The sequence below is a fragment of the Xiphophorus couchianus genome, chromosome 22 (assembly GCF_001444195.1).
Source record: "Xiphophorus couchianus chromosome 22, X_couchianus-1.0, whole genome shotgun sequence".
NCBI lineage: Eukaryota > Metazoa > Chordata > Actinopteri > Cyprinodontiformes > Poeciliidae > Xiphophorus > Xiphophorus couchianus.
The window spans coordinates 15,834,832-15,850,302 of NC_040249.1; the positions used below are offsets into that span (position 1 = coordinate 15,834,832).

The 15,471-nt window shown below is 40.2% G+C and overlaps 2 protein-coding genes across 3 annotated transcripts in view; one reads left to right on the forward strand and one right to left on the reverse strand.

The window, feature by feature from the left end:
* On the forward strand, nt 1-8,479 carry LOC114137469 (catenin alpha-1). Its single transcript, XM_028006073.1, has 8 exons — nt 1-258; nt 329-512; nt 1,515-4,778; nt 4,864-5,043; nt 5,118-5,290; nt 5,698-5,815; nt 6,637-6,816; nt 6,989-8,479. The coding sequence occupies exons 1-8, from the start codon at nt 62-64 to the stop codon at nt 7,010-7,012; spliced, it is 4,320 nt and encodes a 1,439-aa protein (XP_027861874.1). The 5' UTR covers nt 1-61; the 3' UTR covers nt 7,013-8,479.
* Nucleotides 7,521-15,471, reverse strand: part of zc3h6 (zinc finger CCCH-type containing 6) — a 22,422-nt gene continuing 14,471 nt past the window's right edge. For both annotated transcript variants that reach the window (XM_028006079.1, XM_028006078.1), the window contains exons 5-12: nt 15,311-15,453; nt 15,086-15,214; nt 14,890-15,004; nt 14,174-14,283; nt 13,577-13,809; nt 12,477-12,835; nt 12,209-12,391; nt 7,521-11,311 (exon numbers count right to left, since the gene is read on the reverse strand). In XM_028006079.1, coding sequence (XP_027861880.1) covers nt 9,795-11,311; nt 12,209-12,391; nt 12,477-12,835; nt 13,577-13,809; nt 14,174-14,283; nt 14,890-15,004; nt 15,086-15,214; nt 15,311-15,453 — 2,789 coding nt within the window. In that variant the 3' untranslated portion in view covers nt 7,521-9,794. The remainder of the gene's footprint in view (nt 11,312-12,208; nt 12,392-12,476; nt 12,836-13,576; nt 13,810-14,173; nt 14,284-14,889; nt 15,005-15,085; nt 15,215-15,310; nt 15,454-15,471) is intronic.

The following is a 15,471-nucleotide window of genomic DNA, read 5'->3' on the forward strand; positions in this document are numbered from 1 at the left end:
AACAACTCCAGCATTGACCGGAGCTGAAGCACCACAGGTAAGAGCTACTGCAGCCAGAGCTATGTCCTCGTTGCTGGAGCACAGCTTTGTCAGGACTGTAGCTTTGGAGAGGGTGGTGGCTCCCATTGCAACTCATTTATGTTACCTGGTGCTGCTGTGTGACAATATGGATGATGAGTATGAGCAGTTCAGCCAGCTGGAGGCAGCGGCTCTGGAGGTAGCCAAAGCCACTGACAACATGGCGGCTGTGGTCTCCAGGTATGTACTGTTTAGCCAGCTGGTTTCTGTAGCTGTGTGATCAGATTAATGCAGACCCTTCAACTTTCAGGCTAATTAGTAATACAGAAGATGAAGTTCTGCACATGGAGATGTCGTCGCTGCTAGAGCCGCTCAGTGTGTCCGGGCGCCACGTCCTGCTGGCGGCGCAGAAACTCAGCATCCAGGCTAATCTGCCTGAGCACAGAGAGGAACTCATCACCGCAACTCAAAATGTTTTCCTGGGAGTTCTCAAAGTAAAGTGTTTAATTTTTCACATTTTGGTGAAGAGATATTTTGAAATTGTCCTTTTTGTTTTTTGTTTTTTTTACATTTTCTATCTGGGCTTTGTTGGAGAGAGACAAGTAAAAAAGTTGTTAATAGACGTGAAATCACCCTATTGCATGAAAGAACTCTGGTCAGATGAGATCAGGCTGACATGCTATGTGTGACAGAAGGTTGACAGTTCACATCACTGAATATATCATCCCCACTATACAACTTTGTAGTGGCAGCACTGCAAAGGATTTGACATTCATCTGTCAGCACAACAATGACCCTGTGAAATGTCCCAGCCAATCAAACTCCAGACATAAATCCAAACAAGAATCTAGCAGGACTTGAAAATTAACTCCAAATACTCACTTGGGAGATTTTTTTAAATCTGATTTTTGTTTGTGAGACGTTTGAAAACCACTCATCTGCACATCGCAAAGATTGCATAAAATCCTAATAAAATGCACTAAAGGTTTTAACTATAACTAAGGCTTTGCACGTAACTTTTTAAACTTAATCTTCAAAGTAGTGAATTAAATAAATGTCTGCATATGACCTGAGCATTAAAAAAATAGAAATCTTAATTTATGTGCTTATGGCTCACATTTGATTTCACCTATTACAGATAACTCAAAACAGAAACTCTTCAAAGGGTATGTTACTTTGGAACATATTTGAATACTCCTTCATAACTGTAGAGATTTTCTTGCTCCAACTGCTTCTATAAATTGAGATGTAATAATTCTTCTGAATCACATTGTTTTATACCAGAAAGCAGTCTCATCTCTTCCATCACTTAGCAAAATTTACCTTCTTTTTATGACTCTTTCTATGCCCGGACATTTCAATAAATGATTTTAAAAAAGTAAATAAAATAGAAATACATGAACTTTCTTGCTCATGTCTTTGTTTGTTTTGGATTATGTGTCAAATTTCTGTTAAAATATGTTGCGTTTGGCTGACAGTGATCTGTCTGCTTTTAGGTCCTTTTGGTGGCGGACAGTGCGGTTGTGAGAAAAGTTCTGGCTGCAGCTGATCGGGTCCTAGACTCCCTCTCTGAGCTCGGCTCCTCTTTGGATATTAAATCTCTCCTCAGGTCCTTTAAAGACTTCTCTGAATCTTTGCTCACCCTTAATGACCTCACAGTGGACAGGGCCAACTCCTTACTGGATCCCAGACAAACAAAGCAACTTCTTGACTCCTTAGAAACACTGAGGAGGTGCATTTCAATGCTGCACACAGCAATGTGCACCACCATCAAACACCCTACAAGTGACCAGGCCCAGGCTGCCAAGAGGTTCATTCTAGACAAGGTCCAAACCACGGTTAGAGACATCAGTGTAACTCTCAAGAGCGACGGCCACAAAGGACCACTGGGTCCCTACGGGTTCTACACTGGGAGGCATCACAGCCTGTTGCATCTACTTGATAATTACTCTAGTGCACTGATTCAGGACAGTGGCTTTGACAGCATGGTGAGAGACATTGTCTTCCATGCCATGGTTGTAGCCAACTCTTCACGAAGAGAGTCTCAGCAAAGAATAGTGAGCCACTGCCGTCACATTCTGCACTTCTGGTCTGACATAAAACGGCTCTTAAAATCCTCAGAAGAAAGTGATGACACTGAACTGAGATCTAATAAGATATGCCTTTTGTTAATCCAACAAATACAAATACTGGATAAAGTACTAAAAACTGCAGTTCTTCATCAAGTCTTGGATACATTTCTCACTGCCCCTTGTACAGACAATGATCTTTTAGGCACAATAAAACGGCTCTTGGACACCGAACCTGCTGAAATCATGGATCTGACTTTTCTCCAACCAGCAGTTGAGGATTTCATATCGTCCACTGATTGCATAATCCAAGTAGCAACCTTTGTCTCAGCTGTTGCTGAAGATGCAAAGAGCTTGGAGAGTGTGGAGAACTCACAGGCATGCCTTGTAAGACTAAGAGCTCAGATTGCCCTTCTTTCCCTGGAGCTGGGGAATAATTCATGGCAAACCCTTCCAAAGCTTCATGATGTGTGCCTGAAATGGGAGGAGGAGACAAGTGAGCTACAGGATGCTCTAAGTGATGTGATGGATTTAAGAGAGTTCACAAGTCTTGCGGTCGATGAAATGGTCAAGGAGCATCATGGATGCGATGAAGCATACAGAGAACAGAGCTATAAAGTATTTGATGAACATGCTAAAAACCTAATTTCCTACATGAAGCTGGTGATTCGGTCAGTGAGAAGGCATCTGGACAGAAGCAATAATCCGATCTACAGGAACGGCTTGCTGGTCCTCCTCAAACAGGCTCAGTCCTCTCAAACCAAAGTGGGTGAATCGGTCAGACACATGCTCCACTTTGCATCCACTCTGAATGTGGAGATGTACTCCACATTTACAAACAATGTTTCAGCAGCAATTCAGCATTTTAAGGTGCTGAGAGAAGGACTGGATGGACACAAGCACCCACATCTCCTCAGCCCGCTGAGAGAAGCAGCACGCAAGCCAGAAATCTCACAGTCCTGTTCAAAATTAGAGGATATTCATGGGATGAGCCTGGATCATGTGGCAAGAAACTCTCCTCTTTCTGAAGTGATGCAAATAGATTCTCTCACAAAACATGATGAACCCTCAGATACCGAAACTGTAGACGCAGAAGCAGCTCATAAATATGACAGCAATGATTTAAAGAAGGCAGCTGTCCAAGATGAACCTAAACTGATCCACATTGACCTTTTACCCCTTCTGTATGAAGTTTTGACTGTGACTAAGGGGAAAGATGTGTCCACTCTCAACCAGGTCTGCACTGGAGTTCTTGAGCTGTCGAATCACTACGTCCAGGCCACGAAGGACGGCTCAGCGATTGTTGACACCATTGATTCACAGACGCTGGAAGGCTTTAGATCAGAATTGGTGTCGCTGACGCCACTGCTGGTCCAGACAGCGCAAGAGATGGCAATGAGTTCATCAATGAGCACTGAGGCTCTCCGCAAACACAGCGTGCAGTTCTCTGACCTCATTAGCAACATCCAAAAGGTTTTACTGCCTGTAGCTGGAACATGGTATCATGTTGCATGTGATGAACTGCAAAGAAACCTGCAAACCACCACATCCAGTACTACACAGAATCTAAATGAAGTGATGAGTTTATGCACGCGTGTGGTCCAGTTCCTGACATCGTCTGATTTGAAATCCGCTGATTCTCAGGAAACATTCAACATTTTGAACAACAAGCTGAGCAAAACCCAGAATAATACAAAGTTTCTCATAGAGCTTTCCTCTTTACCTGAAAGGCAGGTGGATCATCTTGAGGGGCTCTGTCTCCTTTGGGGTCTCTCTGTTCAGATTTTGCTGAATTCCTTGGATAAGATTTTAGGCACATCAGCTGCAATAAATCAGCGGAACCCTCAAAAGCGACTGTTGGCTCTGTCGGAGAACTCTTTAAGGATCCAAGAGGCTGCAAGACTCACTAGCCTGAACTGCAAAAGTGCTTACAAGTCAAAACATCTGACGATCTGCCAGAATGAGCTTAAAAAACTCACTGATGCTTATCTTGAAGCCTTAGAAGAACTTGATGCAATCCCAAATCTGACCCAACTTACAAAATCAGAATTCCTACAGAGACGACTCTTTGTTGAAATTAGAGTGCTTTCTAATCAGCTAGGCAAAGAGAACAGAAACTTTGTCTCTGCTTTTCAGAACATTGTTGACATTACTCATTCTGCATCTAAACATGCAGAAGAAGCAGAACAGGAATTTGAAAAGGCTGCAGAGAAACTTGTTGAAAACATTCAATTAGCAGCCAGAAGAGTGGAGGACTGCTTGAACTACATCCGTGACCCACGGGCCCGTTCTAACCTGAGGTCCATCAATGATCACTTGTGCTTTCAGATCTCAGATATAATCAGCAGGGCGAGGCTCATTGTAGAAACTCATTATCTCTGTGACACACTCAGTTTAGATGTGCAGATCCAGTGCTGGTCAGCAAAAGCTCATTATCTCGTGGCAGAGATTATGAAGCAAGATGGGATTCAACAAGAAGTTAAGGAGAGCATCAAGACTGGTTTACAGGGAAGGTCATATGAGGATTTCAACAAAGAGTTGGCAATGACGCCATCTAGAGTCAAAGATGTGGAATTTGCTAACAAAATGCCACCACTGCAGAGAGGCAATGCAGAAACAGTAGATGCAGCAGAAACTAACGTGTTCCTTGCAGCTGCTGTGAAGCATGAACCCAAAGATGAGAAAAAAGACGTAAGAATTTCAATATTGGCATGAATTAAGAGTTTAAGCCTCATTTAGTGTCACAATAAAATCTGAATCTGGCATTTCTTTACAGTTTGGGGCCACATCTACCGCATACAGGGAAGATTTTCCTCTGAGTTACACCTCCATTTTTCTGAAGCAACAAAGTGACAGCTGGGATCCAAAGGACAACAAAATAGTCCAGGTGACGAGAAAGATGGCCGACACAATGAGTCACATGACACAGTACTTAAAGAAGAAAGGCCCGATACTGGTAATGACCAACAGAAGTTACTTCTTTCTTCAGTGTTTCAGGCATCACTAATTCATTTATTTTATTTTTTGCAGAACAAAGATGCGTTTGTCAATGCAGCCAAAGAGGTGATCTCAAACTGTCAGACAGTAACTCAGTTTATTAGAGTTATCGCCAACCACAGCCTGGACAAGCACTGCACAGTTGAACTGTCCCTCATCATTGAGCAGATTCTGACCATCACTAATCAGCTTAGCATCATTTCCAGGTTAGGGATCTTTAAGCGTAGGGTGCCATATTTGTTGGCTTAAAGAGTTCTTCTGTTTTTGCTTCTGTTTATACTTCACATCATGAAACTAATTTTATTACAGACTGGGGTAAATTGATGTCCAGTCATTACAAAATATGATATTCCCACTTAACAAGTGGGAATATTATATTTTCACACAGGGTCATGGTGGCTGGGATATAGTTTATTACCCTGTATAAATTAACATCATATGAAAGCTGCATTTTGTTTTTATGCAATTTATCTCTATATGATACCAAAAAATTTGTTTTCATAACAAAAAAATGGCAAAACAGAAAAATTCTGTCAGGGAGACAAATAAAACAAACTAGATTACACAACAAATGCCACTGTCACCGTATTTACTGGGTTTATTTTTTACATAGTGTGAACGCTGTAACACCTGGCTGCAAATTGTCTGATGAGATTCTGGTGAAGAACGCACAAAATCTTCTTCAGACTGTTCTGAGAGGGGTTCACGCTGCAGAAACAGCCTGCATCACGGTCAATATAACACCACACATCGACACAGTCACACTAATATATAATATTTCTCAGGTCTTTTAGGAACCCAAATAATCAGATGTTATAAAATTAAACTGTTAAACGTGAACATAAATAATTCCCATCACATTTTTGTAACTAATTGTCCCTTAGATTTGTTTTTTTCTTTCTTACACAAAATTATCTTCAAATATTTTCCTAGATTGTCTATGCAGCCTTAAGCCAACTGCAGATGAGCAGCAGTGTACTTTTTTAAAATGCAGTTGATTTATTGTTGCTGCTACTTATAGATTTTTTCTTTCTACTTTGCCATTAGCAGTTTTTTTTAATTTGTTTCCACTCTTTACCACTCACTGGACTATTACCTTCATTATTTGTCTTTTCCCCATTTGTGTTCAATTGTGTTTTATATATTCAGTCATGTTGGTGTTGCAAATAAAATTCTACAATAAGTGCTTTACAGAAGCCAAGAAAAAGACAGAGTTAAAAACAAACTTAAAATAAAAAGAACACTATCTTAACCATACTTGTGTGTACAGATTCCCCATAACTGTCTGTAAGGGGAAACAACAAAATTAACATAAGTTAAAAAAAACAAACAGAATAACATCCAGATATATTATAACTAATAAATTCCAACATTTATTAAGTAAATAATTTAATAAGTAAATAATATTTAATTGACATGAATCTTGATTTACTTGATTATGATTCCATTGTAAACGTTTCATCACTGCTTTTAGATAACTGCAATTATTACATGATGGGTTTTTTTCATTGCTTCTCAGCTTCTGAGTTTTGTTTTTTTCCCGTTATTCCAGGGTTTGAAGCAGCCGGAACCAAACTCAGATGGTGCAGAAGCAACAGCATTGTGCTTCCAGTGGAAGAAAAACTTGGAAATCTATCGAGCCCAGCAGACGACTAACCCAGAAACCGATGATCTTGGTTTAAGAAAAACATCATCACACACTTTAGCTCCCAGTCTTGCCCCTCAGGTTAATGTAAGAACTACCTTCAAGTAAATAGCTTTGTACTTTCAAAACAACTAGACGTAATGTGGTCAAATTATAATCTTTAAAAGAAAATAATAATAATTAGAGGATAAACTCTTTTCTTTCCCGTAAAACAATCTTGAAATTTAAAGAAGCAATGAAATTTCTGTTTATTTCTCAGATAAAGACTCCAAGAATAATTTAGGATCTTCTAAAGATGACAAGAATAACAAGAGTTAGATATTAAGGTAATAAATTATTATACTTGATCACACCAAGATTTACTTTATTGTCTATTGTTTTAATAAAGTTAAAAGAAACATAAGTGATAAGACACTATTTGCAAAAAGGATAAGAGGGAAAGCTCAAAGATAGCATATTGCACATTAAAAATACAAATGGTAAATAAAAAAAAAATTATCAAAGATTTATTGTTCTAACCCTTTTGGATGCCATATAAACATATTTTTGAGATTTTGAAACGCCAGTCGCCTCATATGAGATTTTGGCTAGATCTAAAAGAATATTTTGGAGAAAAACTGCTGTTTTTGTATATCACAAACAGTACTTTCTGCTTGTAAAATAAACACAAAATTTTATTTACAATATATTACTAAAGAAGAAGGTCAATGAAAGTGTCCCATATTAAAATTGAACTAATATGTCAAACTGTACATGTAGGACAAGAACAGACATAAAAGCTACAATGTGACTTTGTTTTACTCCTTTATTCAATATATTCATAATAAAACCACTTAAACGATGAGTATGTGTAGTTAAAACCAAAAAGCTGGTGTCACCATACGAACAGGAATAAAAATCTGTTTATACATGAAGCACTCAGTAAAACACACTGTACACATAATATAAAATGCACATTTACAATGGAAAATGAGAGAAAATAAAAAAGGGAACATTTCACTTTTTAGGAAAACAAAAAGCAGCACACGTTACTGAGAAAAGCTGCTACAGAAATGCCTCATTCTATAAAATTCTCACTTTATGAATACAGGCAGAAATACAGTGCTCTACAAACGCCAAACAGAGATAGAAACTGCGATAAGGGCCACATTTGTTACATATATACATTTATTTGTAATGCCTTTCAGATAATATTTCTGTACAGAAAATATAGGGAAAAATGTTTTCATCCATTTTTCAATTTGTTTATCATTTTTAGGACATAAAATAAACATTTACCTGCTACCTCCAAGCTGGTCAGTGTTTTTCTTTTGTAAAATGGCACATGTACAGTGGATTAAAGAGTGAGTGTAATCCATGAAATGATACACATTTTGTCACCTTATAACCACTGGGATTACAGACCAACACAAAGCAGTGTATAACTCTAAAAGTGATAGAGAAATGAAACACCATTTAACAAAAATCAAATTCAGAAGCGTGGCATGTATTTGCGTTCAGCCCCTTTGCTTGATTAATCCAAATATTAATCAGATAATCCAACATGTAAAAGCTCAGAAAGGACTGAGCTTTTACATGTTGATGTTAGAAGTATGTTGTTTTAGCTGCAGATTAATCCTTTGCTCTGATTTATTGATTATCAGAATAATCAATTACAAAAAAATAATTGCTAGTTGTAGCACTAAAAGCAACAATGGGAAGGTTTATGTCATGTGGTAGAATGGCCCAGTCAAAGTTCAAAGCAAAGTAATGACAACATACAGTCTTCATTCAGTCTAACTGCTTTACAGTGAAGAATGGGCAACATTCTCAGTCTCTAGATGTACAAAGATGTTAGTCATACACCAAACAACTGGAAATGAGTTCCTGGCTCATAGGTGCTGAATACAAACACACACCATTCCAACTTTTAGAACAATCTACATTTTTCCCCACATAAAATCGCAATGATAAGTTTGTAACGTGACAAAATGATTATAAGATACAATTACATTTGCAAGGCCCTGCAAGTCAAATTGAGATCCCAATGTCTGATATAAACAGCAAAAAGAAGAAACTATAGCAAGCTCAGCTAAAATGACGCAGTGCAAACATTTCAGCAAAACGCATTAACTGTACAGAAATCTTAAAAAGTGTAGCAGCATGGAAATAAATCTGAAATGCAATTTCATTATGCATATGATGAAAGGACTCTCTTGATTTTCTAAAGAGGTCAAGTCATTGACAAATTAAAAGCTAATCTCTGGTCCTGGTAAAAAATGTAAATATAAAAGTAAGGACACATAATTAGCTCTCAGTGGAAAGGAATAAATACTGTCATAGTAGTGAGTACACTCAAAATAGTCTGTCTGCATGAAGAGAATCAAAAACAACACCTCAACTTTTCCCATACTCCTGCTTTCATGTGAAGCTGTGATAACCTGTACATGATTATTTACAGAAATAAATAGAGCCATGTATTGCTAAATAAAGATAAGTGATAATGTTTTACAAAACTTAAAGCTGCACTATGTAATTTTTATAATATATATATATATTTACATATTTGTTGAAACTATCACTATGTCGTGACAGTATGTCAGATAATTTATGGAAAAAATCTAGCACCTCTGCCATCTCCAGGTACTCCCAGTGCTAACTAGAAACAACCAATCAGAGCCAGGAGGAGGGTTTTAGTGCTGTCAATCACCCTCAGTGTGTTGCTGCTCATCCTCCTTCTCTCAGGCTTGTTACCATAGGCATTGGTGGCGGATAAATGGTTTTCCTGTAACAGTAAGTTGTCTTTCCGCCAGTACCACATTGAGCAGCGAGTACATGAAGTTGATTGACAGCACTAATACCCTCCTCCTGGCTCTGATTGGTTGTTTTTGGTTGGAGGGGTGCATTTCTTCAGACAGAAAAGAGCAGCTCAGGAAGGAAGTGGAGGAGATTGATCTTTTCACAGATTATCTGTCTCAAACTGTCACAACATGGTGACAGTTTTAACAAATATGTAAAAAAAACATTTTTATAAGCATTACATCCTGCAGCTTTACTTGTTGCTTTAAATTTCCACGCTGAAAAATCTACTGACAGAAAGGAGAAGCAGTGGGATCAAAAGTCTTGAACACGTCTTTCAGTGTCCTGTCGTCCGTCTCATCTGAATCTTTCTGCTCTGCTTCTTCTTCCATAACTTCTTCCTCTTCCTTGTCCTTGTCCATATTCCCCTCCTGGTCCTTGTTGACTTCTGTCTCTTCCTGCGGTCCTGCAGTCCCCTGTCCTCCTTGTTTAGCCTGCCTGGGATCGACGTACTGTGGCCGGATCAGCCCGGCCAGCGTTGGGATGGGGAGGTTATGAACTGCTGGGGGTTTGACTGGTGAGGCAGGCGGAGCTCCGTTGGAGGAAGTAGCAGGAGGAATCTGTTGGGAGGCGACCTCTGTGCTTTTTACCTCCTCAAACGAGCCACTTCGCTGGGTTGGTGACAGAGATGGCGCCAGAGAGTTCTCCGTTTTTGATGACTGTTTCAAAATTCCTGGTTTTTTAGGAGGATCGAGCGGCTCCCTGCGAGACGGGTCGGTTTGAGAGCGGGGGTCGTACAAGCTGATGCCCCCGAGGATTGTGGTGGGACTCTCCAGCCCTCCGTCAGACGATGCCAACCGGGGGGCATACGGCGGCAGTTTCTCAGGGTCCGGCTTGCCTTGGGTAGCTGGGGGAGATGAGTTGGTGCCGGCCTTCTGGAGTCTGGGATCCACCAGTCCTCCCGCTGAGGGGGGTTCCTTCTGACCAAGCACCTTGGAGTCCAGACTCCCTCTCCGCTTGATTCTGGGGTCCAGAGATTTCTGTTGCCGCGGATCTACAGGCCTCTCCGTGGAGGATCGAGTCTCCAGGGATCCGCCGGGGATCCGGCTCAAACGTTCCTTTAAACGGGCGGCCGCTAGTCTGGGGTCGGACAGCGGCGGGCTGGAGACTATCGAATGGTCGGGCTGGTTGGTTCTGTTCATCTGAGCGTCGGCAATCAGCGGGGGGAGTGGCAGGTTGATGGAGTGCTCCTGTTTGGGGACAAGTGATGGGATGAGGTCCTCCGGCGCCCACACCACGGTCTGAGCAAAGGCGGGGCGCTGGAGCAGAATGTCGACCCGAATGTGACTGAACTGCTTTAGCTGACAGCGAGGGTCCCGCAGCACCATGCCAGGGCTGGCCTCCAGAGGGATAAGAACCGCTCTGTCCTTCAGTTCCCGCTCTCCCTCCTCATCCTCCTCTCCTGTTGGAGTCTTTTGAGGAGCAGGATGACTCTGCTGACGGCCAACATCGCCGGGTCTCGTCTTCCTGGGATCCCTGGGGAGTCTTGGATCCGCTGCTCCATCCAGCTCCTTACTGGGATCCTGGAGTCGCTGTCTAGGGTCGATCTTGACCCTGGGGTCACTGGGTGGGGCTCGTTCCTTCATGAGCCTGGGGTCGCCCAGAGCTGGGGTGGCCGACACAACATGGAGGGGCTTGGACTGACTCTGCTGCATTTCATTCTGCTTCTTCAGAGATTTCAAGATGGAGGAGACACAAGAGGCCCCATCCTCATCATCGCTTGAGTACCAGTTTGTTGTTTCATCTGCAGAAAATAATGTCATAAACAAAAAACCTGCCATTTTACATTCCATCACAATAAAAACAACTGTTTTTGTTAATTAATTCATTTTATATTGTATGGGACAGACAAGCAAAAACTAGTACTTAAATGTGAAGCGGAAATAAAAATTATACTTGGTTGTATTTTTTTTGTATTAATAAATTCACAAATATTAAGTGAACATTTATATTCAGTCTCATTTTCTTTGATACTTTTATGTAGGGCTGCAACTAACAATTATTTTAGTACTTGAGCATTCTATCAATTATTTTAATGATTTAAAAAATTGGCAAATTCTGCAGATTTTTTCACTTAATCACTTCAGCCTATTTTGTACAATATTAAAATATATAAAAATTCACAAATGATCAAATGTTATACAAAGAAATTGTGTATTATTGTATTTTAGGCAATAAAATGTTTACTTTCATATTTTAAAATTTTAATTGAATTATTTGATTATTTGCGTTTTTCATGCATTGCAAATATTGCGTAAAAACTACTTACGTGGTCAAATGAACAATCTGCAGAATGTGCCCATTTCTTTACTCGATTGTCAGATTAATAGATAGAATAACCATTCACTAAAACAATTGTTTGTTGCAGCCTTACAGTCATGTGCAAGTTCATGTTAGCCTGCCCCATTAAATGCTAGTTAAATAATGCTAAGTATTAGGCTGTAACATGGCACAATGTAGAAAACATTGAAGGGGCATGAATATTTAATTGGCAAGACACTTTGTCACCATGGTTTGTCTTAATGTACTGAATATTCTTCAATTACTGTAATAACTAATAAGTCAAAATGGAAGATGATGTGATTTGATGTTATTTACCATCAGTACATCTTCCAGTCAGCAAATAAACACATCCCCTCACCTCTGTTGTCATTCTTATCAGGTTGTCCATCTGCTCTTTGTGGCTCTTTGCTCTGGGCTTCCTGCTGCTGCTGTGTCAGGTGTAACAAGATGGCCTTCTGCACCGCTGGTGGCAAAGACTGCAGCTGTGACTCTGCACCCATCAGCTGCTGAAGGTTCTGTATGAAGGCCTGACCAGGTTCCACTACATTGTTGAATACAATATATATATTTAGTAACAAATGAAGGGGAATAAACTGATTTAATTGCTGTTTTGAATTATTACTGACCTTCCTGCTGACCGACGGCCTGGTTTTGAAAGAAGCTGCTTAATAAATCCACTGGGTTCTGACCAAACGATGAGAAGGATAACATGTTCTGCAGCATCTGAACGTCTGGTGGGAACGGAAGCTTCTGCATATTCATTTGCTGGTTTATACTGGCTCCATGAAATGGTGGGGGCTGGCCAGAGGGGGGTGGTGGTTGCATTGGAAACCCGTGAGGGGGAAGCTTTCCTGGGGGACTCTGAGGCATCGTTGGCCCTGTGGGGAGACCCATAGGAACAGCTGATTCAGCTGCTGGTACCGGAGCCGCAGCCGCGGCAGTGTCATCGGACCCATCCGCCTGATTCTGGGAGAAGTTGGAGCCGCTGAAAGACAAAGGTGATTGTTACAGTGAAGAAATGTTGTAGCTTAAAAATATTATTCAAAATTCCCATTTTGTACATTTTTGTACATCCAGTTGTTTAAAAAAAAGTAATTTTTTGGAAAGTGACCCATTTCAAAAATCTTCTGAATATGACGTCACAAATCAGCAGGCTCTACCCCTCACCTAGTAACCTCAGCAAAGCCCAGCCCGTTACCTAGCAACCCTGATGGAGCTCCGCCCATCACCTAGCAACCTGAGCTGAGTTCCAGCATGTTTGGTAAACTTGTTTTACTGCTGTTTGTGTTGTACAATGGCTGCTGGAAAAGACTTGTCAACCAGAAACCACCTGCTGCTTTCTTGCTGGTTGTGCAGGAGGTTCTACTTTTACTTTTCAAAGATGTACGGTTGTATAATTGTGTAAAGGAGTATAGACATTGAGTTATACTCCTTTACACAATTATACACCTGACCACCTTATTTGGCCAGGTGCTGCTGGCCAAATAAGGTGGCTAACAGCTCCTTCTTTGGATTTAAAGTGACAAGATGCCCTAAAACTTCTCATTCTTAAAGAAGATCAAAATAGCCAGAACTGACCAGACTAAAATCATATCATTTAGGAATGAATTTGTGCAAAAAATGAAATGAACATGTTTTTTTACAGCCACAGGCCTATCTTAACCTGTTCAAGGAAGCCTAACAGGTCACCTTTTATGTCACTTTGATTTAAGATTATTTTGGTTACCTCAAAGCAATTTTTTGTGCCAAGTCCACAGTGGGATGAACCTTGATTTCAAACAGAGAGGGAATCTTCTTTCCACCCTGACCAGATGCCCCATCTGTTGGACTGCTCTGACCCGGGGTGGGCAGCAACCCCACTCCAGGAGGGGGCTTTGGTAGTGGGGCGATACCCTGCTTTCTCAGATCTTCCAGCTCCAACTCATCCTCCCGGGCATTCTCCTCTTCTGTGTTAATTATCTGTCACATGAATCAGAGAAAGGAAACGTTAAAATCTAAGACTAGCAGCGTGGAGAATGAGCTCCTCAAACATGGGTGTCCACAGTTTTAGTCACATGGGAAAATAATTATTGGCTAAAATAAAGTGGAATATAAAATTGTCGATATAAAACTTTAAAATGGTTTTGCACATCTTCTGTATCTAAAGAAGGGCATTTAGTTTTCAAAATGTTTTCAGAGAATTTGGTAAAAGTCACTAGATAGAAACGGTTCAAACTTTTATAAAAGCTTAGTTATAAAAAGACGAATACTTTGTGCTGTAGCTAACATTTTCTATTTTCCTGGGCCATACTTTGGACACCCCTAATACAAGATTAAAGATTACCTTATCAAGCAGCTCTTTCGTGACATCATTCAAAGCATCATGGGAAAATTTGCAGTTCTCCCCTTGATAACATTTGGCTCCTGTGTGAAAGAACTTGCAGGGGTATTCATGTGCAAACAAAAGTTAAGGAACCTAATCAGGATATTAGTTTCAGTGCGTTAAAAAAAAAACATTTTCACACTATAAACTTTCTAGTTTGTTGCAATATAATCCCTAAACATCAATACATATTATTGGTGCAATATTGGAATCTTATTGTGATTGGGAAAATAAATGCAAGTAATTATTCAATTTAAATTCAAAAGTATATTACTAATCCCAAAGGGAAATTAAGTAAAATAGATTAAATAAGATAAATTGTTTCCTGAATAGTTTTACAACCATTTGGAAAAGCAGGACATGCACTTATTCAACAATAAACCCCCTTTAATCTGATTCCCCTAAATTCAGTGCAGTGCAATCAATTGCAAAAAGTCACCTAATTATCAAATAGAATCTACCTTTGTGTAATTTAATACTAATACAGATTTTTTGAGACCTTGTTATTAGAGAAACCCACACCAAGAAGAACCACAGTAAACAAGTTAGGGATTAAAGTTACAAAGAAGTTTAAAGCATAGTTAGTTTGTAGTTATAATGTGGCAAAATACAAGAAAGGTCAAGGGTTATGAATACTCTGCATATAAAGAGAAATAAGAACATTCAGTGAAGGATATTGTGCATGTAAATGCAGTGATCTCCTTTGCTGCAGTATCCTTGCAGGTAAAACTTACAGAGTTCCTTTTTCTTATCAGGCACAACCAGCTCATGTTCAAATTTGCACTGTTCCCCCTGTGCAAACACAAAAGACAATGTTTAGGTATCACCAGTGATCACTGTGATAAGAAGCTGGACACCCAGGCCTCTCCTTACCTTGATGCAGCGACCCTCAAGGAAGTACTTGCAGATGTATCTACCGTTGTGCTCAACTGTATGCTGACTTATGAACTCCTTGCTCATGATTGGTCGCTTCTTCTGAAAGCCAGAGGAGCTTTTTCCCTCCTGCAGCACAAAATAAATGAAAATCAAGCCTCATTTCTATAGGGGATATAGAAATGAAAACTCACACAAAATTGTATGAGTTTATTCGATACTTACTGGTCCCATGTCTTCCATTCCCTGGTCTCCTCCCCTGCCACGCCCGCGTCCTCCCCACGGTTTGCCTTTCAGTTTCTTGTTTTTCAGGAGCATCCCTCGCCCTCTTCCTGGTCCGCTCCCTCTGCCCCTTCCTCTCTGTCCGACTGAAAATACAATATATA